Here is a 27,595-nt window from a genome sequence, read left to right as displayed (position 1 = left end):
TTTAATAGTGCTCTCATTTCTTCTGCTTTGCAAACTTGATTATCCAAGTTTCTAACCAACTTTCTTTTGTCTTGAAAGAATCTCAAATCCAATGTGTTTTATATTCATATCTAATTTAGAGTCCTAGGAATTTAGATATCATTTTTTTGCCTCCCTGACATTTGTTACTATTACTTATTAATGCCTGCCCCTCTTATTCATTTTCTGTGCTCTTGTACTTGCTCAGCTGCAATCATAGCACTTGTGGTCTTCTGCAAAATTTTATTTTCCTTGTCAGTATTCTCTTTCAGTCTTGACTATCTCCATGTTTATCGTATCTAGAAAGAAAACTACCTGAAAGAAAAGAGATGATTACTCATCTTTGGATCCTCAGTGCCAAGAACATGTTATAATTTAACTTGAAATATATAAAGACTTGAGATAGAATCTAGGCAGTATTTTTAAAAAATCAGTCTTTGGTGGCAGTGCCCATTTATTTAGTGGGAAGCATTTCCTATGTGGACTGCGGTAATTTTGCACTTCAGGAAACGACCATCTACATGGAGTAAGCTCCTGACCAACAGACTTCTCTTAGCTCTCTGGAGTGTATTCTCCATTTGGAGATGACAACCATCCTCTTTCTTCCTCACTAGAAAACTCTGGGAACTGTCCTTTCTGTCACCTCCCTTCATATGTCAAGGGGCCAAGTGTTTCTAGTTTTACCTTGTAATAGCCTTTAGATATCCCTTCCTCCATTGATCTTCCATCGGTCCGTAGCGTTTCTTAACACGTATTAGTACAACTTACTAACTGCTCTTCCTTCAGTCTTGCCTCCACAATCCATTTTTCACACTATGGTCAGAATAAGTTTTCAAAGTATAGTGTGATACTCCAATGCTTAAATACTTGGAGGGGCTCTTGTGTTTTGATCAAGTGCCTAAAAGTTGTTCGTGGCTCTGAGTTGCCTGATTTTCTATCCATATGTCTTACTACTTACTTTCCCTGTGTCTCAGCCATGCTGTTTGTGTTGTGTTCCCTGACCCCCTTTCCCTTATTGTTTTGTTCCAAGATTCATTAGGAATCTTTTGAAGGAAACCTTGCCTATTTTTTTCTATGTGGATGGGTTAGTACTTTTTATATGCACTCTCATTGTGCCAGCATTATAGCAGTTCACATTATAATAATATGCTTGTGTTGTATCTCTATTACAGTTTTGTTTCTTGAGGATAGGAATCATATCTTATTCTTTCATCTGTTTATCCCAGTACCTAGTAAAGTGTCACATATGACATTTCCTTCTTTTCCATTATGAATTAATATGTGATTGCTAGAGAGTAATTTTTGTCTGTAGATTTCATGGTGTCAAATGAGGAACAGAAAGTTGATATTTTGGTGATATCAGAGTCCCACAGATTATGTTGCTTTCTGTCATGGTATGAAGCGTTGAGTACTTAATACATACTAGGCATTGCTCTAAGCACTTCACATATATTGACTTATTTAATTCTTCTGCATCACTATTAGGCAGATTCTATAATTGTTAGTTTATAGATAGGAAACTAGGTACAGAGAGAAGTTAAAAGATTCTCTTGAATTCACCTAAGTAACAGCCTGGATTCAACCCAGGCTATCTGGCAGCAGAGTCCATGTCTTACCTACTTTACCAGACTCTAAATAACCTATGAATTGAAGGGTTTTGACATGTAGTGGTTATTGGGACTCTCTCCTATGGGAGCATAAAAGTATGCAAGGAAATTTACATATACTTTATTAGTATTTCTACCTTATAGGCTTGGTAAACCTTGTGGGATTAATCCAAGAGTCTTTGGTTATGCAGTGGTGAGGTCGGCCTCTGTGATTCATGCATTAATCAAGAAGCCTTGGCTTCCTTGTATTACTGATTTTCATGAAAATAATGGTATTTGCATGAACATGGAAATAACATGGACATGGCCACGGACGTGAAATGACCAAGTGTTTATGCCAGAGAATCCCGATTGCTTATGCTTATGGGAGTAGTTAAGGAAGAGATGAGTCTTGAAAAGTAAATTGGGGTAATGTTTCGAAGAACTATATAAAAGTAGATTTTCTTTTTTCAGTCTAGTGCCACTGAATATATTTTAGCCAGTGAGTAGAATGATGAAAATCTAGTGACATCATAGGACGTGGTTTCATAAGTAAGACAGAAAGCAAGAGAGTATCTCACACTGCAGGCGTGAGAGCCTAAGCGCCTGGCCTCCATAGATAGGAAAGGAAATGACAAACCTGATAAATGTTTATGAGGGAAAAGTTAATAGAATTAGTATTAATTGGATAGAGAGGTTTCGAGAGAAAGGGGAATCAGAAATCAATGACTGAGGTTTCAAGCTTGGCTGGATGGAAAAAGACTTCAGAATTGCTCATTTTGTTGACAAGAGAATATTTGAGATGGTGAGTGTATGTAGGCTTTGTAATATGTATTTAAGTGTTCTGCTAATAACTCTTTAGAGTAGTTCTGAAATGGAGGTGATTTGGCCCCACAAAGGGACATTTGGCTGTGTCCAGACACATATTTGGGATGCTGCTAAACATCTTACAATGCAGAGGACACCCGCCCCACCTCCACCACCCCGCAGCATAGAAAAATATCCTGCCCAGAATGTCAGTACTCCCAAGGCTGAGAAATCCTACTGAGAATCCAAGAAGGGCAGGATGGATTTTACCATGATTTTTTTTTTTTTTAACCTAGTAAAAATACTTGTGCAACAAGTCACATTTATAATTACCTTTCTTTTTTCACTTCATTTCTTTAGGGATTTATCAGAGCTTTGGAAGAGATAACAGGAAATGATTTAATTTGTACTGTGTATCAGATACTTGGGTCCTGGAAATAAAGAAATTCAAAAGATGCCGTCCCTGCTGTCATGCAGCCACAGAGTCTAAACAAGGGGATTGATTACTTAACACAAAAGACAGAATTGTTTAGAGCATTGCTTTCAGCCTTACTAGAACACTCTGAATATAAAGTTCATTGAATGATTAACTGGATGAACTTTGTAGCTTTATTTCAAAACATGAACTTTCCAGTGGATATTTCAGTATTATGCTGTAATCAGGATCATTGAAGGAAATTTGGGTTGTGGTACACGAAATTCCAAGTGTTATTGGTAAATAGGTTTTAATAGTCTAAGAAAAATCAAGACAGAACCCATTTCCAGAAGAATACTGTACATCGTAATGATTTTTTATTTTATCACATTCTCCCTGCCAAAGGTGTACCAGGCTGTGCTCTAGCCAACAGTGTTGGCCCTCTTCTCCCCACTTCCTTTGGCAACGCTAGAGGTTAATAAAAAAGTAAAAGTGCTTTTATTTATTCCTCCCCGTTCTCTCTCCCTCTTTACCGCTCTTCCACTACCTCTTCTTTTCAGTCCTCCCGTCCTTCTGCTCCCTCTCCTCCTTTTTTTCTGCCACACCTTTCTTCGAGTTGTGTATTTTGACCTGGTCTATTTATTGCTCACTTTTTCTGAGTTTTTTTCTTATTGGTTTGTAGGAGCTCTTTTATTATATATATTAACCCCTTGTATATATTTGCTCACACATTTTATGTTCATTTGTGGTATCCTTAATCAGGGAGAAACTTTTTTAAATTTTATATAAGATTCATCAGTATTACCTGAATATTATACATTTTTTAATAATTTTCTTTATGTTAATATCATTAATCAACAAGAAATTTATATGATACTCCATAGACATGATAGAGCCTTTTCCTCTAATGACTAGCCAATATTCCCAACAAAATATTGCATAACCCTCTTTCCACTGATGTGAAATACCTGTTTGCAAATAGTTAATTCTCTTTATAAATGTATATAATAACATATTCCCTATATATTTTTTCATACGTTCAAGTAAGATTTCTGTGTATAACAAATAAAAATATATTCCTATTAATTAGTCCATTTGTAGATACTCTATTCCAATTCATCAAGCTATTCTTGTGCCTTACCACATATTAATTTACTTCAGCTTTATAGGAGGTCTTGATATCTGGTAGTTCAGTTTTCCTATCATTATTCTTAATTTAAAATTTTATTGCTCCTCCTCTCACATTTACTCTTCCAGATGAACTTCAACATCAACTTGGCTTGATTTCTCCCCAAGTAGTCCCATTGATTAGATTTTGCACTACTAGGTCATTCTTTTTTTTTCTTTTCTTTTTTTTTTTTTTTTTTGCATGACACTTAAGTAAAACAAAACAAAACAAAACAAAAAAAATAAAAACTAGGTTCAAGCCAAGCTATGGCAGACTTTTTGTGTTACTGTCTATGACTAGGTGCATCTAGCATTTGTTCATCCCATAATCACCTAAAATCACTTTAAAAAGATTATTGGATGCAGTAGTATTCAAACTAAAAATAATTGCAGGAAACATGTACTGACCATGAACTTCAGCGATTATTTTTGATATAAGAATTCTCTGGCAACGATATTACATGACCAGTGATGAGATAATTCCATAGAAGGAAGGTTTTGTTTGAGAATATTTTTTAAATTAATAATTGAATGCTTTCACATATATAATATTTGTTACAACATCTTTATGAGAGATGATGTAGGTGGTGATATCCTCATTTTACAATGGGATAAACTCAGTCTTTGGAATACTTGATGACTAGATCAAGGCTCATGTTTTGGAATTTTCTGGTGGCAGAGCCTTAGATTTCTAGCCATACTAGACTGATTAGAATTGAGTATTTCAGGGTAGACAGCAGCTGCTCAATATAAATAGCATCCTAAGACTGAAGCTTGGGGGTGCCTCATTAGTGGCTTGGGAAAAGTAAAGGAATTATAGAATGATGAGACATGGTAGCGTAATTTATGAACAAGTCATAAGTTTCTATGGTTTTTCTTTTACTTAATCGAATTTGGCCTTCTCCATTTCTAAACAGTCTCAGTAATTATCTTTCCTAATTTAATTTAGAATAATACTACTTCTTTATACTTTTTTACTTCTTATATGAGAAAAGCAATCCTTAAAAACAAGTCTATGAAAGATTTTTTTTAAGGCCTTTCATTCAAAGCCTCAATTATATAGCCTTACTATAAAAGTTAATGGTTCATTGCCCAGTTTGTTTTCAGAATTTTGCCTCATTGACACTTAAAAATGCCTTTTCTCATGTTATTTTAGTCTCCTCTTCATTTTTTGGAGTCAGGTTAAATCTGATTTCATTTAAGTCTTCCATAATCATGCAGGTACATACTTTGAATTCTCTTGCTTATTATCTCTATAACTCATCTCCACACTTTTATGATTATCTCTCAATAGTGTGTAATGATATTATTGTTGATAACAGCCATCATATGATTCATACCTTTTTAAAAAAATCTGGCTATGTCACAGGTTGTATGGCCTGCAGCAAATCTAAAGTAGGAATAAAAACCTATCCTTATGGTTGTTACGAAGGCAGCATGTAGAGCACCTGGTGGAAGAGTGCAGGAAAGTGCCTATAGCAAGTGCCCAAGTTGGCTTTCTAGAACCAAGATCTCTACACATTAGGAGGTAACTGGTATTAAGAGCAAGAAGTAGGTAGAACTGGTAAACTGAGGATGTTATTGTCCCAGGAAGAGATCTAAGATAACTTGCGAAAGCAATAGAGATCAACTCATGGTTTCAAAATTTAAACCATTAGGGATGAATCGTTAATTCTTTATTGAATGCTGGTCAGCAGAGCACTGTGCCATAGTCTATGGACTAGGTGAATAAGTGTAACTGTAAGGCAGTTTCTGTCCTCCAAGAACTAGCTGTCGAATATTGAGTGTGCTTAAAGACCAAAGAAATGAGTCTGAGAGGCTAAATTATGTGGATGTGTAAACAGAGGGTTTCATTGAAATTCAACAAGCATCTGAAATAAAAGGCTTAAGACGCACTCTTTAGTGGGTGATATTCAGATCCATAATAGTACATTTTTTTCCTCTAAAAAAATACTTGTACTTACATAACCAAGTGTTTGAAAACAATACATAACCAAATGTTTGAAATAGTACATGTTTGGTTTGATGTCCTATAAATAAGAATCATCAGGAATGGAAACTATATTTATTGTATCCCCAGAAATATTACATAATCATGTTATGATTTCTGTCTATGCCTAGAGACCTTTTATGTTATGTTATAATTCATTACTTTTTTTAAAGTCAGAATTACAGTCTTTCAATGTACTTAATGTGTAAGTGGGTCTAGAAATTTCCTCATGCAAAATGGTTGGAAGATATCAGAATGAATCCGTGGAAAGTGTGAGTTAGTCTTGTGTAGCCTGGATTGAGACATTTTTGTGTTTTATAGTTCTTTTCCCCTATTGGTTTAACAGAAGCCAAAATTCACCTTGCCTCTTTTTCATGTCTTAGTCAGGGTGTTCCACTCCCACCCTCACTCCCCAAACACACATGAAACATCAGGATAATACTATTTCCTCCTCCTAAACCCTCATTCAGCTTTCCCTTTGCTATAACTCCAGGAACTACCTTTTTCATGAAAGGCAAATCCCTCTATAATTTTCAATGTTTTCTTAGTATTTTTTTCCCCTACTTGTTTGCCTTCATTTATATCCTCTCAAACCTCAGGGTCCATCTGGAAGGTCAACTTTGTTCTCTTTACTGACGTTTCCAACATTGCTATTGCTCCATCCTTTTTATTTTCTTTACATCTCTGCTCCCTTCAAGTTCCTGTCTTTTTTGCCTGAATCAGCCTTTGAGTAGTCCTCACTGCAGTCATCTACTGAACAAACTCATGGCTACTTTTTCATATTCATTGAAGACTTTGTAAGCTGGCTTACAATTTTCTTCTCCAACCTAAGCTCTTCATGACCATAGCTTACTTGTGCACTGAATGTGGGAAAACACCAAGTTAGGCACCCTGGACTTTCAGTTCCTTGATCACCTCATTTCTAGTGACCTTCATCTTTTATCAGCGATTTGCTAATGTCCCCTCCTTCAAAATTATAAATTTACACATTTTATTCTGACCACAACCACCTGGTTTTGCTTCTCTTGTCATGACCTTTTCTTGACCTATGGACCTCTCTACTTTCTCCCAGTGCATCAGTACTCATATTTTATTTTTTAAATCTAGTTTAGAGTTTATAATTTCAACCTCCTCCCTCTGTTACTACCTCCAACTACCTTGTTTTTCTGCTTTCTTCTTGCACCTTGGGTAGAAACTTAACCCTGGATGAAGCATTTGATGTCTTCTCAGTGCCTCTTCCTGAATTGTTGAACATTGCTAGAGGAAGTCACATAGAAATGTAGGTTGATTTCATTATAAGTTCATTATTACAAATCTTAAGTGGGCTCTCAATATTATCCAACAATTCTCCTAATTTTTTTTTTGTTCAAATCATTTTCCTTTGTGCATAGATTACTGAAAACTTATTTGCTTCACCAGCTTTTTACTTTCCTCATTCACCCTGAGTCTCAGCAGGCAACTGGCTGCTTGTATGTTATGGAGATAATAGAAGCTAACCATTAGAAATTTTAATCTTCTAGCTCCTCAACATACAAATCTGCCTTCTATTACAATATTAAGAGCCTGTGTTTTACCTCAATTCAGTTTCTACCTGTGCTTTGGATCCCATCTCTTTCTACCTTCTCAGAAATTCTAAATATCTAAAATCTTTACTCATTTTAGTACTTTCAAACAGCCCCTTTTATTTTTGTCTTTTCCATCAGCTGATCCCACATCACCCTTTTGCTGCCATTCGACCACGTTTCCTCCCTTTCCAGGCAGACTTTTAAAAAGTCATTTATGTACATGCATAATCTCTTGTGTTAAGCTTGTGAGGCCATAATTGATTCAGAATTTTTTGGATTTAGAAAAGCATTAATATGCACATTGCATTTATAGGGTGAGCCCTGTAGTCATCACGTCTGTTCCACACTAAAATTTACAGCTTTTCACTGTTAGTGGGATAAAAACAAGAGCTATGAATAGGCCTCATGTCAGTCCAGGTCAGGTTTTGCTTCCAACAGAGTTATTATTAAATTAAAAAAATAAAAAAACTTAATTTTTCAGAGATTTCGGCTTTTGAAATAATGGATAAGAGATCATGGGCATATATTGCTACCTCTGTTTTCTCACCTCCCTCATATATTTTTTTAAATCAGTTCTGGCTTTTACTTCCCTCGCTTCTCTCAAATGGTTCTTGCTAAAACTACCAATGACCTTTATCTAAAATGATCACGTCACTAGGTGTTTGCGTGTTTTCAGCCCTTATTTCACTTCACTGGTGACAGCAGCCCATCAAGCACTCTCTTTTCTTAGCTTCTTTGGCACTATCCTCTCCTGGCTCTCCCCTGTCACCTTTTCACAGGTTCGTTGTCCTCTATGATCTTTTCATTTACATGCTGGATTATTCCAAGGCTTTGTTTAAGACCATTCCTCTTCTTACTCTACATTCGGTGCCTTGCTGATCTCACTCATGTCTGTGCTTTCAACTACCAATTATGTGCATATAAATCATAAATACATGCTCTAGCTCAGACCTTTCCTTTGACCCTGACCCTTTATCCTGTCATTCCCCCCTTCACTCATTTGTATACATCATTTTGGTGACTTTCAATAGTTTTTGAACAAACATTAGGATCTTGGGTATGGCCCTAAGGTCCTGCATTGCCTGGCTACTGCCACTTCCTCCCATTTAACTATGCTCCCTCTCCCCTTCTTTTACTCCCTCTGAAATACCATGCTGTCTCCTACACCAGGGCCAGTATACAAGCTACTCCCTCTGGTCAGAATGCTCTTTCTTTTTATGTAGTTAATTCTTATTCATTTTTGGCATCTTCGCTCAACTCTCACTTTTCTACAGAAGTGCTCTAATTCAGGTGCTCTATCACAAAATCTTATGGCACTCTGTGCACATTATAATACTAATAATAGTTTTGATTTTCCTTTTATTTTTTGAGATAACTTAATACCTTTCCCTCACTAGACTATGAGCTCTCTCAGCGCAAGAATTATGTCTTCTTTTTTTCCCTTTTGTATTTCCAGCATAGTGCTTGGCATATGGTAGGCAAATAGCAAACATTTTGAATGAATGCTGTACATTAATTTGTCTTTTCTAATTTTAAAAAATAAGTTCAGTGTGTGTGTATGTATTTACCAGTGTAGCTATGCAGTTTTTGTAGTTCTTTGTGGACCCAATCCTGATGGCATTCTTTTTGAAAATTACAAAGATACATTCTAAAGAATTATGTGAATTACATATATATATATATATATATATATATATATATATATATATTTAAAGGATCCAGTGCATTAAATCTTACTTTGTTCTAGCTCATAATTTATTCTTTACTGTGTTCTTAATTCACTTTTCTACTTTGACCTCTTTCCCCGTATTTTTTATAAATAGCAAATATCTTACTAAGTCTAGTGTTGTGTGCAAGTAAAATAAGTGCAGTGTTCAGCACAATTCAGCAGACTCTCAACTTTCTCATCAGTTTATAGGTATCACTGGATTAAAAATAGTTTAGCCATCTGTTAACTGACCAGACAATTTTAGTATTGTGAAAGGGTGTGGTGGGAGAGGGAGATAGAGCTCTATGTGTATTGTCAGAATAAGGCTTAGTGCTGAAACCGCCTTGTGACCTCTTAATAATGAAACTTAAGAGTCAATTCAAAATTAGGAAGAGATTTGGTGGAGGTTAAGCATAACAAAGACCTGATATAGGGGGTTTTCCAGACTAGAGTTAACAGGAGAATTTTTTTCAGCTTTTTAATATTTCACTACAAATTTTTAGAGAAAAGAATATGTATTTGTAAAGACATGAATTCTGTGAAATATAGTTGCATAATATATATTTATGTGACATATAATATGTAATATATGTTTCTAGAAATGGACTTTAATTAGGCTTTTATATTTTACTCTTTAATTAGGAAAATCAATAGATATCCAGTCATCTCGAAGTGAATCTGAAATTGTGCCAAAAGTTGCTAAAATGACTGTATCTGGAAGGAAGCAAACCATGGGATTTGAAGTGCCTGGGTAAGGTTTTATAATCCTCCCCACCTTTTTTTGAAATTAGTTTGTCTCCTATTAGACTGTGAGAAAAATACATCATTAATATTGAACTCTCGTAAGGCTTCAGTATGTCATAATACAAAGAGAAGGGGGTGAGAAATTAGGCTTAATTCTAGACTTATTTATGTATGTTATTTAATCTATCTCACTATCCATTTCCTTATGTAAATTAAATTATAGCTACTTTAACCAAAAAACCTATGATTTTGTGAAATCTTAACACTGTGAGATAGGGACTACTTGTGCCACTAGATGGCGTAGGTAAGCAGCATTTGGGAATTAGATGTGCTGTAGTTTGTCAATCACGGAATCATTGATTTTTTATTGCTAATTATTATCTTTAAACTCTTTCAGATTTTCATATTGAGTAAAATTTATCAGTGTAACAAATTCATAAAATATAAAATGAAACATACCTCAAATTTCAAGTATCTAGTGAAAAATGATCATAGGTCATACATTAGTAACAGTTATTTGTTCCTTCTCATCTGTCTGTAGAATTCCCCCAGGAGTTTTGATAGACAGGGGAAGGGGATTGTTTTGAGGCTTAACACCGCAGCTTGAAAAAACTAACTTTTAGCCTCTTTAAAATGTTTTAGATTTTAAATCATTCCCTAAATTTTTACTTAAATATATTTTCTCTGCCAGTTGGATAAGAAGCACGATTATTAAATATAAACAATAGGATTTTTTTTTTTTTTTTTAACTTCCAGGAACTATAAACTCAGTGTACTTTTTTTTTCTTCCTTACAACATTCTTGTAAGTCAGTGGATGTATCATACCTCTTGGTTAGGAAGAATCAATTATCAGATTTAGAGGGAAAGAACTCCCTATCTAGAACATAGTAGATGTTCAATGTATGTTAGTTGAATGATTAGATGAATGAAAAAGTTAATTTTTAATTTGGATATCTTTAGCCTGTTAAAATAATTTTGAAACCTGATTCAGTCTCAAAAGCTTAATGTATGTCTTTTCTCCCTGAATTGGGATTGGGTTGTCAGAATCATAAATGCCTTTTTTACCCTGATGTCTTGAATGCCATTTAATTCTATTAATAGGATTATTTCCATTGAGAGATAAATCAGTCAATCAATCAATCACACAATTTCTCGCTCTAAGGATTTCATGATCATCATGCAAAAGGTTTCAGAAGTCTTAGAAAGCAACATGCAAATAAGCTTTCCAGTGTCATTTAAAAAACTCAAGAAGAAAGATTAAGCCTCTAGATGCACATTCCCACTTTTGGAAAGATAGTGTAGAAACAAAACAGACTAGTAATTTTATAATAATAATTAAAATTACAAAGGTATATCAAAAAGCACCTGAATAAACAAGCATTCAACCAATTTACTCTCTTTTTTTTCATATCAGTCAGTAATTATAGTCTTAAACCAAGAATGGTCATTTTTAGACTTCATGTTAGAGATTTTTCAAGGTTTTAAAACATTAACTTTTATTTGATAATATGCAGAACTTTTCTAAAGTAAAGACTTAAACCAGAATGCTTTTCTAATTACTTTGGTCACTTCTCTTTAACTGTATATAATTTAGTGAATTAATTTTCTGTTTACCTCAAATCTACTTGAAAAGGAATGTTATCATGAAAGTGAGGAAAAGGCAGACTTTTCATTTTACTGAATTGTAAATGAAATAAGTCAGACCCATGTTTTGTGACGTCCTTCCTATCCTGAGCAGCCCCTGCCTGGATTGGTTGGTGAGCTGTGCTTCAGGCCTCTACCTACTCTGTCATCCATAGCCATTCTGCCTTCACCTGGTTTCCATGTTGGAGTCAGCTTAAGTGTTTGGAAAAGTTCTGTAACTAAAACCAGAAAGATGTGAAGCCAAAGATTGTGATTTCTCCCAGGTCTGATTAGAACCAAATCCTCGTGTTACCAAGCAGATCTCTCTGTATCACATATGTAGTCATTCTGGTTGAGGTCTTTTATTGTAATCTGTAGTTTCAAAGTGTGTGTGTTTCTTTTTTTACACCCCTAAATGCAGAGTTGTCATGTTTTGGTTTTAAAGCTAGCTCTGGGCATTCAGGTAAATATTTGCAAATTATAATCTTAAGTTTGATTTCACTTAATTTGGCCTGTTGGAATCCTTTAAAAGAATGGGAATATTTTTCACATTAGTAAAATATTCTTTTAGTTGAAGATGAAGCTAGTCTGTCCAGGCATTGTTTAAAAGTAAGCACCAAAATTGGCTAATGGAGATTTGCAAAGCAAAATAAAATGGAAATGGATATGAGGTTTTTAGCAATGTTGCAAATGTAACTTACCTGTCTCTTTCACAAGGTGTAGGATTAAGAGTCAGTGTCCAGCATATAAAAATGCCCTGAGAGGGAAAAATTAGTCTTTTTTGGTACAGTGGGTAAGAAGAAAGTATAGATTTACTATTCTTACACATTTCTATTATACTGTAATCTTAAGTGATTTTTATAAACTACTTTTTGTATGTAGTTCTTTGCCAGTTCCACATTAAATTGGATATGATAGGCTTCATTCTTAATAACTTGCAATTTAACCTGTTCTTTGTCTAATTCTATTTACTGTTGTCAGTGAGGGAAATGTAAATCATTGCAATCTGGTGGGTTAGATCACATTCTTTATAGCTATCCACAGGGTAGCATTGCTGTAGGTTCTCTAAAGAATAGTCAAAGAGTTGATGAAGAACTGAGATCAGTATTTATTTTTGGAGACATCTTCATTGTCAAGGAGAGAGTAAATTAAGCTAGGTGGTCTTGCTTTGTGTATCTGAGCCCCTCACTGGATTATAAGCTTTTGGGAGTAGTGGATAACTTTCTCATTTCTATATGTTCTTTTCTTCTCAATACCAGTGCTTAGTATATGTTGTGTGTTTTAGTAAATCAAATATTTTTGAATTAATGAATTGAAGCTTCTTTACCAACAGTGTTAAGAATATGTAGACATTTAGAAATAGCTCCTTTAAAGATAGTGTTGGAGCAAAAGAGATAAGTCTCTCTTTTGTTAAAAGAATGTGTTAGAAATAAAACTATTTTTTTAATACTAAATTTATCTCCAGGAACACATTTGGTGTCAGTTTTTTAAAAATGTCTTCTTTATACCGTATGTTTTGATAGGATTATATGGCTAAGTCTATGGGCTCAAACTTTGAATTTCACTTATTTTACAGGATATTTTATTCTTATTGTAGTTTTGGTAGACTGTTTTTCTCCTGGGATCTTCCAAGTCTGTATTTGTGTTGTGTGTGTCTAGCTACTTATCGTTTCTACCTTAACAGACTAACCACCTAGCAGAGGTTGTTTAAGGTTTACAGGTGTAAGGAAAGTGAAGAGAGAACTTCTCTGCCCCTTTGACATTATAGGACGTCAGTGGAATTGGTTTAAACACTTTTTTCCAATCTCTGCTTTCTTTAGAGTAACTGCTGAAGAAAATGGTCTTAGTTTCCACATACCTCAAAAAGGACATCCCAGTGAAGATACCAGCATTGCTGCTTCTGATGTCCTTGAGGCCGTTTCTAAATCAGCTCTTCCATCCCACACCCTTCAAGCATCAGAAGAGCAGAGTTCAGCACAAACACCAGTGAAGAAATCTAGCAAGCTGAGGCAACAAATAGATATCAAAGCAGAGCTGGAGAAGCGGCAAGGAGGGAAGCAACTCCTCAACTTAGTGGTCATCGGTAATGTCCTTTGCTCCTCTGGACTCTCAGCTCTGCTTTAGCTTGACAACCTTCTGGTTGCAGCATGGAAACTCTTGTTCCACTCTGAGTTTCTCCGTGGGTGTAATGGACATAAAGCAAGGGGGTATTGCATCATAATGCTTTCTAGTCACCGTGGATGAAATAATGTCAAGTGACCGAGGTCATTAGACTTTGTTGTGATATTTTCATTTTGTGAACATTTTGAAATGTCATGTCTTGTTGACAATTTAAATTTCCAAATATCAGGGAAAGGCCTCTCCTCTCTAAAAAGACATGTTCTTTCCCCTCCATTTAGATGTTTTAAATATCATTTAATAAAAATTGTTATTTATTACTCTAAACACTGATGTGAACTATTGAATTATATATTCATGCAATGCCTCAATGTGAACAACTTCTGGAAAATGTACCTAGTATTAATCCTGAATCAATTTTTCTTAGGTCATGTTGATGCTGGGAAAAGTACTCTGATGGGCCATATGCTTTATCTTCTGGGTAATGTAAACAAAAGAACTATGCATAAGTATGAACAAGAGGCTAAAAAGGCTGGCAAAGCTTCGTTTGCATATGCATGGGTCTTGGATGAGACTGGAGAAGAAAGGGAAAGGTAGTCACTATATTTCGAAATTTTCAGTTTGAAATGATATACAGTTTTTTAATTAAGTATGTAAATTGTGTTGAATATGTGTGAAACATACAATGAAATATTTTAGACTATTTTTAGAAAAAGCTTTCACTTATTTTGGAAATATTTTTATTGTAGTTTTCATTACTACATACATAATGAATCTACACATGTTTTTTACTCTTCCAAATTCTATGAGAATAATTTAAGAGAATGTTTACTAAAACAAATTTTTTAAAAAGCAATGAAAACACTTAGCTAATTATTCAGTGGGAGAAGTTGCTGTTGTTACTTCCCTAAGTAAATGTGAAATTGCCTTGATTTTAAATTAAAATTATAAGTAAGACTCTTAATTGTATATCAGGTTATAAAGGAAAGGTAACTTTTTATAGTAAACTATCTTCTTTCTGGAATCAAAATGACCAGTAAATACAAATGACCAGACTTAATTCATTTTATAATTTTTGTACTACGTTTTTGTGAGACAAAAGTCAAGTGATTACATTTATCTCCTACCATATAGATTTAATCCAGTCAGTTACTTCTTTTATATCTGTTATGTGTTCAGTGCTAATAGCAGGAGAATGCAGCTCTGGCCAAAGAACAGTACTTCTTTTGAAGTCTTTTTAGAATGGTGAAATATGAGGTCTGTCTGAAAAAAGTCAAGCCATTGTTAATATAATGAGAATGGTTCATGTGACATCGATGTAACCTGGCAGCCCAGGAGAGGGGACTGGAATGCACATGCACGAACAATGATGACTTCACTGTACTAGTCAATGGGAGCGGTAGATGCCATTGAGTGAGCACGTGTACTGTGTGGCCATTGCATTCAAAATGACTGAGTGAGTAGAGCAACGAATCTGCATCAGATTTTGTGTTAAGTTTGAACATTCCTCCACGGATGATTCAGAAGGCCGCAGCTATGGGCAACTGGTGATTGGCAGCTTCATCACAGCAATGTGCCCGCACATATATCATGTCTCCTGGAGAGTTTTTTTGCAAAACACCAAATCACCCAGGTGACTCAGCCCTCCTACAGCCCAGATTTGGTGCCCTGCAACTTCTGGCTTTTCCCCAAACTAAAATCACCTTTGAAAGGGAAGAGATTTCAGACCATCGATGAGATTCAGGAAAATACAACGGAGCAGCTGATGGGAGAACTATGTGAGGTCCCAGGTACCTGCTTTGAAGGAGATGGATGTATCATTGCCCTATGTGCAATGTTTCTTATATCTTGTATCTTCTTCAATAAATGTCTCTATTTTTCATGTTACATGGCTGGATACCTTCTGGACAGACCTCTTATATCACCTTAGAGCTCTTAGGGGTCGGGGAGGCAGTGGCACCTGTGTGAGGGAAGGAAGTGAAATGGCAGATATTTTAACTGTGTCAAAATGATTAAAGACTCTGAAGTCCTCTGAAAGTTCTAAATCAACGAAGAGGTTATTCTTTGTTCCCTGATGTCTTCATTCTGAATATGATTAGAGAATATATTTGGATTTTCATACTTTTTATAAGTGTGTATTTTTATTGGAGTCTTGGATAGTATACATTATAATATATAAGGTAATTCTCAATGAAGGGGTCACATTATTCCTTACCTCTTCTGATAAATAGGAATTTTCTTATAATTGTCATCTTTAGTCTATATATAGTGTCACAAGCTTGTTTTCCAACCTTGTAAGAAAAGTTAGTGGAATAGTTGCAATTTTTTAGAAAACTTACAGTGGAAAACAGTGGAATTTTGTGTGATGTCATATTAGAAGATTAAATAATTTTCATATATCAGTTTATCACTCAGATTATTAAAGTATATGACTTTCCTTTGTATAATCTGTTAGTAGATAAATAGATTGAGAAGACTAAGTTAGAATGACTTGAATTTACATATGTGATTTGAGCTGGCAAGTAAGATAATAATAATCTCTTCCCAGAATAATAATGTTAGTGGTTTTTTAAAATAATACACCTGCTGGCTATCTGTCATATTTTGGCTGCTGCTAGTTCTCTATTGTCCAGCATGGTGCAGTTTTTAGAATATTCCTTCATTCTGTAGATAGGAGAAGCTTCCAGATACATAATGGGAGTTTTAACTCACTACTACATGTTCCTTAATAACAATTCAAAAATATAATGTGTTGCTTATCCCAGCATGTTAAATATTTGTAAATCCTCTGTACTGCTTGTATGTTGAACAGAAATTAGTAAAATAAGTGACGTTTACATATCCTTAGGCTTATAAATCCAATCCAGAGCTGGGTCAAAGGAGTATATTATGGTCAAAGAAGTCTAGGGAGGAGCTTGGAATGAGTCTTGGTTCATTACTAATCTAAAAGCAGTTCTTTGGGGATTATTAAAGAGAACAAAGCATCACTTGTCAGAAGCTCAAATGGCCCATAGTTTCAGATTAAACTAGAGTGACTGAAGTAAGGAGACCCACAGTAACCTTACTGTTAGGGTGAACATGTAATTTATAATTGTTGGGATATTGGGTAGTTAAAGGGAGTGCTCATTCATTACTCTGGATTATCCTGGGCAAACCAGATGAATAATCACCTAATTCATTGCCCACCTGATTTCTCTTCTAAATTCTTGAAGTCTAGAATGGTACCTTTGTAGACCCTTCCTGGGCTTTCTTATCATCTGAATCTATTGTATATATTTGTGGCTATGGTTCCCAAGAAGGATGAAATGGGAGATGAAACAAACTACTGTTTACTGTTCATCTTTGTTAATTTTTCAAAAATGGGCATCTCCTTTGATATTTTCTGTTTTCTAAATGTGTAGCACACTGACTAATCTCACAAATGAAAGTTTTATAAGTTTATTTCTATAATTAGTGAAGCATAAGCATAAGAAGATGAGGGAAGCTACCTCCTGATAGTGGTCATTCTTCATTTTACTTTTTCTCATGTGCAGTATTTACTATTCCCTTTTTTGGAGATATCCCCATATATCTTTCTTTGTTTGCAATCTACATTGCTTACCCTACTCCCCCCGACCCCCCCAAAAAAGGAAATGAGAAATATCTATTACTTTGTTTGAATTCTTGCTATATCCACAAGTTTGTTTTAAAGTTATATTGATTTAATATTGTTGCAGCAGAAATTCAAGCCAAAAATGATAGCTTAATTTCTCAAAGGAGTAAACTATTAAATAAAATAAAATTCCCATTATTACTTAAGAATTTAGACTGTCATTTAACTTATATTATGAAATAACTTAATCTGTAACACTGATTCTATAGTACATTCTAACCATTTAATTTTTTTCTTCAAGGGGAGTAACAATGGATGTTGGTATGACAAAGTTTGAGACCACAACCAAAGTTATTACCTTAATGGATGCTCCAGGCCATAAGGATTTCATTCCAAATATGATTACAGGAGCGGCCCAGGTAACACATATTTTCTTTTTTTTTTTTTCAGATTTAATGTGTTTTATTGATTAAAATATTACATTTGTGCCAATTTCCCTTCCCTCTGCTCCTCTCCACCCGGTGGCCCCCCTCCCTCCAGTTGTCCCCCCCTTTTAGATTATGTCCATTAGTTGTGCATACAGTTCCTCCCAACCTCTCTCCGTCTATTCCATTCCCTCCTACCTTGATCCCCAATTCCTATATCATCTCCCTCCCTTTCCCCATTCCCCCTCCCTGTTGACCTCCCCCCAATATGCTTCCCGTACCCACAGTTCCTTTTCCACTCTCGTTGCCTGTTTAGTTTGCCTTTGTTTCATCTCCTTAGCTTCTGTTTTTTAAACCAGTCCCTTTAACATCTCATATAACAGTGGTTTGGATCTAATGAACTCTTTCAGTTTTATTTTGTCCTGGAAACACTTTCTCTGTCCTTCTATTCTGAATGACAATTTCGCTGGATAGAGTATTCGTGGTTGTAGGTTTTGGATTTTCATTACTTTGAATATTTCTTGCCAGTCCCTTCTTGCCTGTAGGGTTTCCCTTGAGAAGTCTGCTGATAGTCTAATTGGGACCCCTTTGTACATAATTCTTTTCTTCTCTCTTGCTGCTTTTAAGATTCTCTCTTTATCTTTAATTTTTGACATTTTGATTATAATGTGTCTTGGAGTGGTTCTCCCTGGGTCCAGTCTCTTGGGAACTCTCCTTGCTTCCTGGACCTGCAAGTCTATTCCCTTCCCCAATTCTGGGAAGTTCTCCTTTATTATATTTTCACTCAATTTTTCAAGTTCTAGTTCATCTTCCTCATTCTCTGGCAAACCAATGATTCTTATGTTGGGCCTTTTATAGCTGTCCCAGAGGTTTCTGATCCTCTCATTGCTGCTTCCCATTTCCTCTCGCTGCATTGGTTGACTGCTTGTTCCTTCTCCATATTCCAGTTTGTTGAAATGAACTCTGGATTTTTTTTCCTCACCATCTGTCTCGTATGCAGTTTTGTTCCTTTCGTTATGAAAGTTTTTCGCTTCTTTCTTATCTTTTTCCTGCTCTTTTGTGAATTCTGTAAGCCACCTGATAACAATGGCCCAGAACTGAGCCTCTGACAGGTTTCTTATCTGTTCATCTGTCAGGTTCTCTATCTGCTGCCTGGTGAGCTGTGTCACCGGTATTTCTATAGTTGTCTGCCACATTTTGACAGATGCGTTTTGTTTTCTTGGGCCGGCTGTCGGGGGCAGTGCCTGTGTGCTCATAATAACCCAGCGACCGGCGCCGTTTGGCGTCACAAGTCAGCGCCCGGCGCCTGTCTGCGACCTATTTCGCAGCCCTGTGGTGCTTTCTTTCTTTGGGGGCGGGGGTCCAAAATGGATTCACACAGTTATTCAGCTAGGAGACCGGGATCCGTCCTCCCGCCCCCCTGGGCCTCACTGTTCAAGGCGATGTGGTGGCTGCTCTCCCCAGCGCTGGGGTCGCGCACTGCCAGGGGCTTGACTGCCTCCGGGATTTTTCGCCGCCCCGCCGCTCCGCCGCTCCGCAAACAGCTTTGCCCTCTTTAACTCTTACCTGCCCGAATGGCACCGCTGGTTTATAACTTCATATGTTGGGCTTCCGTGTAGTTTTATTTTCTGGAATTTCTAGTTATCCTTTGTTTTGAAGTAGTTGTATTCCCCTCTAGTTGTAGAGGGAGACTTAGCGTGTCCGTCTAAGCCTCCATCTTGGCCGGAAGTCCACATATTTTCTTAACTCGTTCGTTCGTTCGGCAGCTGTCCGTCTCGAGAGAGTCGGATAGCTTCTTAAGAGTCTATCTGCACCGCCGAAAATGGCTGTGCAGTCCGACTCGGGAGTGACACGGTATCTGTCTCCTCCCGTGTTGAATCGACATCTTGCGATGACGCTGGAGTGTCCTCTCCAGTGAAGCTGAAGCTACAGAGCCTGGGCAGGGTGATATGGAGGGTCTGCTGTTGCCCATGCAGCAGACCCCCCCTCTCTTCGCAGCTGAAGGGTCCAAGGGAAAGACGGAGTCAATACAGCTTGGCTTCAGGTGCGCCGCAGGAGTTGCCGGTGTTGACTACAACGTCAAACCGCCTTAGGGACTCCGGCTCCGGATTTTCTGTCGGGGTTTACTCCCTTAGCCTTTCCCCTGAAGAGGTATGCCGCAAGGCAGCGGAGGTTTTTTGGAGTCAGAGTTTTCCTTCTCTGATGTGCCCTGACTGGAAGATCGAACCAGCGACACTTAGCTCGCAGGCCGAGGCTCAATCCACTGAGCCAAACCAGCCAGGAAATATTTTCTTAACTATCCTGCACTAATTGTACATAAAATTTCCTAATGCTGAGGATAATTCTAGGATTATAACCTTTTAAATGTTTGAAAATTTTAACTTTTAAAAAAATATGAAAAAATAGTGAAATTTTCACAATCTCTTAATCAGTACTTTAGAAAACCTTTTCTAACTTATTACAGAAAAAATATGCAAAAACTATGACTTTATTTATAGTAAAATAATGGTAAAATGCTTAATGAGATACTTGTAGCCTTATATTTCATTTATTAAGTTGGAGCGACTTTCATTTTAACATCTGCCTTTTTACTATATTTATATTCAGGTCATATATATTTATTAAGAGTTAATTTGTACAGAAATAATGAAGCTTGGGAGTTTCCTATTGTGGTTTATTTAATTTTTTTATAGGGTTAAAAAACAAAGTTTGTAAACTTACATGATACTTAATGAAAATACTGGAAAAAAAATCAAAGTAATTAGAACAATGAAAGTAATACTGCACATATAGGACACTGATTTCTTTTGTAATAGATGATTATTGGAAAACATGGGAGAGTTCAGAAACTTGCCTGTGTCACTTAGCAAAAGTGTGACTTCAGCAATTGAACGTTTTCTGAGTTCTGCCACCCATTAAAAGGGAATGTTAATATGAGTGTTTGTCAACCTAAAAAAGATGTATGAATAAATTAAAATGCATTTGAAGATAAATGAGAAAATATTTTAGAAAGTTGATATATAATTACAGAGTATTAATTCAAGGTTCATGGACTGAGTGAAATAATGAAGATTAAAAAACAAATCACTCTTGATTTGAGTACCTGTATGGGCAAGCAGTACACAACTTTTTTTGGTATGCATTCGGTTTAATCCTTATAACAACTCTGTGAAGTACAAATTATCCCCATTTTAAATTAGTATATTCTCATTGCATTTACCAAAGGATACAACATATTTTTCTCGTTTCTTATACATATGTATGTGTATGTGTATATATACATATGTATGTATGTATATATGTATTTTTTTTCTTTGTTTAATAAATACTTATTGAATACCCACTATGTTCCAAGTACTGTGGTAGAAAGTGTGGGATATGATGGACTACAAAGCACATTTTAATAGTTTAATGGGCGAGGCAAACACCAGAACAAGTATTTATAGTAAAATGTTTTTGAATTCTAGAACCAGAGTAATCTTAAAGGTCGTTTATTCCACATTCCTATGGAATTAGGATAGGAAGGGTTTTAGAGACTATCTAATTGAATGCTATTACGTGACAAATGAAGAAATAGACTCAAAGCTATTGAGTCATTTCCCCAGTGTGCAGAATACTGTGGTAGGCTTTGGGGACACAAAGAAGCATACAGGCCATACCACTTCTTCTCAAGGAAATCACAGTGTAGGAAGGGAAGACATGTGAAGACAAAGGGTAGCACAAATGTACTGTGAAAAGAACATATGCAGTATACATGATGAGGAGAGAGAGCTTTATAATACTTAAAAAGGCTGTCCTGAAAATCTGTAGGAATTTGAGTGTTCAAAGATTAGCCGTTGCACAGAAAGTCTAGGTAAATTGACCAGTAATTTTTTGGAAAAGGTAATAGGAAAGAGGGTTAAGAAGAATACTGTGGCCTTAGGTATCTTAATACTAAATCAGCAAATTTCAGTTTTAACCTCAGAAAGTAAATATAATTTGACAGTTGTCAGCAAAACCTGATGAGAGAGATTTACAATTTGGATTTGAATTTGGAGGTCAGAGCTGGGTGTTTTATATAAACTGGACTAAACCTCCCCCCATCCAGGGTTTCCATGAAGTGAGTAAATGATACCCAGAGAGATGACACAATCTGCCTGACATGTGTTACCTGCTAGTGACATCAGTGAAAGAGCCAGCTTCCAAGTTGATTGCTCCAGTTTGTGCTCTTAACTAACAATCCCTGACCAAAAGAACTGGATCTCATTAAAGAAATTAGAGTTCACCATTTAAGTTATGAAGGAATGGGAATGTATGCTGCACTACAGAGTAGAAGTAAAGCAGAAGGAATATTTAGGTAAGAATAAAAGGAAAAAGAAATTGAAATAATAGTGTAAATTGTCCTACTGAAGTGTGTGGATGATACTCTTAAATTACAAAGTTGTATTCACAGCAAAGTATCTGATAAAGTCTGCTTACTTTATGAACATCCTAAGGATTATATGATAATATATGTGAAATGCTTTAAGAACTGGATAGCACAGACCTAAGTGCCGTTGAGGAAACAATGAAGAGAAAAGCTATTGTGGACACTGCTCTGACCAGAAGGCCAGGCAACTTGATGTGGACGGAATGTAAGATTGAGGTAGGGTGACTATCCTGTAACTTTCTGAGACAGCCAAAGAGGGACTGCCAGATTTAGTCACTGTGTCCTAGATTACAGAAAAGCAGGTTTCCGTGAGAACAGATATGCATCAAGGCAAGAGCTGCAAAAGGGAAAAATGAAAGTGTTCTTTTAAAAATGCCCTGACAATGCATTGACAAATAATTGATGAGAATGAAAATGGGGAACATCTATGGTTGCACAAGCTTTACTGCAAATTTTCAAAGGCTGCGTCCACATGATGCAGGTGGAATCAGGGAAGGAAGTGTCACACACAAGAGTGGGGGGAACCCCTACAACTAGTATCAATAAAGGCTAATGAGGAAAATGAGCTACGGTTAAGGCTTGCCTTTTTTTTTTTTTCTTTTGGGTAAATTGTGTATGAGAAGAGAGGTGTCTTTCATCAATTCTCAAAATGGTCCACAAAGGTTATTTGTTAGTCAAGGTTCTTTTTCAGTAGTTGTCAAGAGTGAATATGCTATTTTTTGATAACTCATTTATTCAGTTTTTCATTAGTATAAGCAATACTGTGACATATATCTTTGTAGATCCACTGTTACTTATCTGGGGTAAGTTCCCAGTGGTGAAGCTGATGGGAAGCAAAAGATATATACTTTACGGCTCTTGAAACTTCTTGTGAAAATGCCCTCCAGAGGTGTGCACTTAAGAGTCCCATAGGCGAGATACAAGAACTCCCTTCTCTTTCCATCCTTACTTAGAGTGAATGATCTTGTCTTTTAAATCTTAGCCAATGTAATTTGTAAAAGTGGAAAAAGGGAGGAATATGTTATATTTCTGATGCCTTTTTCTGGTTTCTAATGAATTTGAATTTTTTCATGTTTATTGACCATTTTGTTTCTTAGCAAATTGTTTGTGTCCTTCAACTAGTTTTTTACAGCTATGTCTTTTTTCCCTTTCTTTTGGTACTTATTTGATTATAACTTTTACCTTATATTTTACAAGTATTTGTCCCTGTTTACTTATGTTTTCATTTTGTTTATGTTCTTCCTCCTTTACCTAGATATTTTAATTGTTATGTAACCAAATATGGAAATTATTTATTCTTTGTCTTTTTTTCTGAATGCTAGTACTTTTTTAATGTAAAAATTTTAATCCATCTGTGTAATTCTTTTATTAGATTTGCTTTGGAGTTTGGTGGCAGGTTAGAGTCTGCATTTTGAGTCTGACTAACACAATTAATTGAATAATCTGTCCTTTGAATTAAAATGCTGCGACATTATTTCTAGTTTTGATTGTGTTTTTCTTCCTTAGGCGGATGTCGCTGTTTTAGTTGTAGACGCCAGCAGGGGAGAGTTTGAAGCTGGGTTTGAGACGGGGGGACAAACACGAGAACATGGCCTCTTGGTTCGTTCTCTCGGAGTAACACAGCTGGCAGTGGCAGTCAATAAAATGGATCAGGTATTTAAAGGCTTTATGAGAATTCGTGTTAGGTGCTAATTAAGATGGTATTCTGCCATGTTGATGACTTCAGATGTGACTATGTACTTTATTAGTCCAGCTGCCATATTTTAAAATTGAATTCATGATTCTGACATAAAATAAAGAAGATATGAGGAATTTCTAAGCCAAAAAAAAAAAAAAAACCTATTCTTATATTCAAAATTAATGAAAATGTCTTAAAATTGCTTTTATTTTTAAAATAATACACATTTATTTTAGTGTAAAGAAAACCTAAAATAACCTATGTTTCTAACAATCTTTTCTCCCCCCAAAATTTCATACTTTTCACTTTGTACATTCATACAATTTGTTTTTATAGATAAGAATCTTTATCTTTATGACACTGAGTTACAAACTGTTTCATTATCTACTTTTTCAAAAAATTGACAATATTCTTATACATGTTTCCAGGTAATAATAATTTTTGTATTGATATAAAGAGGTTGTTTTTATAGCTTTATTCTAGCAGGTAATAATAATTTTTGTATTGATATAAAGAGGTTGTTTTTATAGCTTTATTCTAGTCTATTTTAAGGATAAATTTTATTCAGACAATCTCCTACTTATGAATATTTCCAGTATAGTGTGTATTTGTGTGTATTTAGAAATAGTTTATTCTGTGGCAACTTCCAGGCCCAATGGAATATACATATTTAAGACTTGCTGTATGTGATCAAAACGCCTTCCAGAAAAGTAGTTATTGCCTCTTGGCATATATGGTGTGGTAACTTTACCAGACTGTTATCAGCCCTGTCATTTGTAAAGGACTGTTTTCCAATTAGATATAAAACATGATATTTCTTTTTTCAATTTACTTTTCAATATTTACTATAATATGTAAATATCCTTTGTATATTTATTGACCACTTGTATTTTTTCTTTTGTAATTATTTATAAATTTGCAATTTTTTGAAAAATTCCTTATCAATTTATAAGCATTATTTATTAAAGATATTCTTTTACCTTGTCTTAGATATTTTTACCAATTTATTGTTTTACTTTTTTTTTGTGGTGTGATTTTGACATATATTCAAACTTACAAATATATGTATATTTTATTTTCTTTATGCTTAGGTATTTCCTTACCCTGGAATCAGATACATATTCTACGTTTTTTTACATAGGTCTTCTGTGATATCATTATACACACACACACACACACGCACACCTTTTATCTTTTGTCAGTGTTTTAGTATGAAAATTTTCAAATATAAAGAAAAGTTGAAAGAATTTTAAAGTAAACACCCATATTATACCCACTACTTAAGACTGTACTACTCGCTTGATCATTTTTGTCTTATCTACCCCTCTATTTATCCATAATCCATTTAATTTTAATTTGAATTTTCAAGTAAATCACAGACTTTGCTACACTTACCCCTAAATACTACAGCATGCATAATGTTGTCTAGAGTTTATATTACATAAATATTTTTAGTCTTTTTGACTTTATTTTATTTGTTTTTTTCTCCCCAAATTTGAAATCACTTTTAGCATGTACAAAAACTTCTATGTGTGTTGTAGTTTGTTTCTAGGCTTTCTGTTGTAGAAGTTACTTTTAGATCATATTGATTTAGATCTTAAGTTCTGAATTTTAACTTTAAAGGATTTTATATATAATAGATTTTATATTTATATTTTATGGTCTTGATTATTTACATTTTATTGCATAAATTAAAATTTTATATATAGCATGGTGTGATGCATAGTTTTGACAATAAACTGGATTTTTATCAGGTAAATTGGCAACAAGAAAGGTTTCAAGAGATTACTGGAAAACTTGGGCACTTTCTTAAGCAAGGGGGTTTTAAGGTAAGATAATTTTAAATTTATTTGGTTACTTTTCTTAAGTCTCATTGTGTTGTCATGAGAGAAAAAACTAATACTTTACTGTTCTTGTTAAGTATTTTTAATTCTTTTTGTTTTTTTATGTCCCCAGTATTGTGTATCTTTTGGTTTAGTTCTTGGGATTACTTCAACCTTAAATTGCATATATTTTCTAAACTGGCTTGGATTTAATATAAATAGAAGACTTTTTCTACCTTTTAAATTCAGTATACAGTAGTCCCTCTCTATATCACGGTTCACTTATCGCAGCTTCACTGTATCGCAGGATTTTTTAAAATATTATATTTAATTATTTATTGCAGATTTTTTTCTATATCACGGGATTTTGCGGTACTGTATACATATGTTGTTAAAGTTACGTAGGTTTAAGAGTGTAGAATGTGTTTAAGAACATAAGTCGTCGTCGTCGGCAGCCGTCCGTCTTGAGAGACGATGGTGTAGCTTCTTAAGAGTCTATCTGCACCGCCGAAAATGGCTGTGCAGTCCGACTCGGGAGTGACATGGTATCTGTCTCCTCCCGTGTTGAATCGACATCTTGTGATGACGCTGAAGCTACAGAGCCTGGGCAGGGTAATATGGAGGGTCTGCTGTTGCCCATGCAGCAGACCCCCCCTCTCTTCGCAGCTGAAGGGTCCAAGGGAAAGACGGAGTCGATACAGCTTGGGTTCAGGTGCGCCGCAGGAGTTGCCGGTGTTGACTACAACGTCAAACCGCCTTAGGGACTCTGGCTCCGGATTTTCTGTCGGGGTTTACTCCCTTAGCCTTTCCCCTGAAGAGGTATGCCGCAAGGCAGCGGAGGTTTTTTGGAGTCAGAGTTTTCCTTCTCTGATGTACCCTGACTGGAAGATCGAACCAGCGACACTTAGCTCGCAGGCCAACGCTCAATCCACTGAGCTAAACCAGCCAGGGCATTTATACTTATAAACATAAGTATTGTTTATAAAAGTGTGGGAAAGGTTAATAAAGGACTGGGAATGGCTTATAACTGTGTGAGAAGGGTTTATAAAGCCTTAAAACATACAGTATATAAATGCCAAAATAAATGTAAGATTCTTACTTGGCTGATTTTCACGTATCTCAGGTGTCTAGAACGTAATACCCGCGATAAGTGAGGGAATACTCACTTAGGAGATCACAGAGAAAAGTGGAAACTAGTGCAGAGGAATTTCTCCAGCAGAACTATGTCTATGATACTAGAGAAAAATGCTTGTATGTTTTGGAACATATTTACAAATTTCCCACAAAATCAAAAAAGGTGCCACTGTTAGATGAGATAACTTCAGGATTGTAATTTTATGATTATTACTTCTTTGAAAGTACATTGTTGTTGCTTCTGCTAATTTGGTGCAATTAGGCTAATGATCAGCCTTTGAACTTATTAAAAACAATCTTGTATTAAGTTTCATATCTTTAACCTTTCTTTTTTAATAGGAAAGTGATGTTGCTTTTATCCCTACAAGTGGTCTCAGTGGTGAAAATCTAATTACGAGATCTCAGTTGAGTGAACTTACAAAATGGTATACAGGACTATGTTTATTAGAACAAATTGGTAAGAATACTGCCTCACGAATTATTATTATTTTATTTTATTTTTTTTTTGCTTTTATTCTTTTAGAGAGAGGGGAAGGGAGGGACAAAGAGAAGGAGAGAAACATTGATGTGCGAGAAACATCAATCCGTTGCCTCTCACACATAACTGGGGACCTGGCCCACAACCCAGGCATGTGCTCTGACTGGGAATTGAATCAGTGACCTCGTGGTTTGCAGGATGATGCTCAACCCACTGAGCCACACCAGTCAGGGCTGCCTCACTAATTAATGCACTACAAACTTGAAATTAGTTATTGTTTAGAGTTCTTTGTCGTAGACAGTGACATATATGCAA

The 27,595-nt window shown here is 35.5% G+C and overlaps 1 protein-coding gene across 2 annotated transcripts in view; it reads left to right on the top strand.

The window, feature by feature from the left end:
* HBS1L (HBS1 like translational GTPase) overlaps nt 1-27,595 on the top strand; it is an 81,742-nt gene that overhangs the window by 36,587 nt on the left and 17,560 nt on the right. The window contains exons 5-11 of one of the 2 annotated variants that reach the window (XM_090279876.1): nt 9,899-10,007; nt 13,445-13,707; nt 14,170-14,335; nt 17,636-17,753; nt 23,674-23,820; nt 25,600-25,674; nt 27,142-27,259. In XM_090279876.1, the coding sequence (XP_090136002.1) occupies nt 9,899-10,007; nt 13,445-13,707; nt 14,170-14,335; nt 17,636-17,753; nt 23,674-23,820; nt 25,600-25,674; nt 27,142-27,259 (996 nt within the window). Of the gene's footprint in view, nt 1-9,898; nt 10,008-13,444; nt 13,708-14,169; nt 14,336-14,927; nt 15,533-17,635; nt 17,754-23,673; nt 23,821-25,599; nt 25,675-27,141; nt 27,260-27,595 lie in introns of those variants that run through there. The other variant, XM_090279879.1, reaches the window with a different exon arrangement.

Source organism: Furipterus horrens, unplaced genomic scaffold, assembly GCF_987537825.1.
Source record: "Furipterus horrens unplaced genomic scaffold, mFurHor1.1.pri manual_scaffold_6, whole genome shotgun sequence".
In the NCBI taxonomy this organism is placed as follows: Eukaryota; Metazoa; Chordata; class Mammalia; order Chiroptera; family Furipteridae; genus Furipterus; species Furipterus horrens.
Note: the sequence above shows the minus strand (reverse complement) of the source record. Positions and strands in the feature narration are given on the sequence as shown.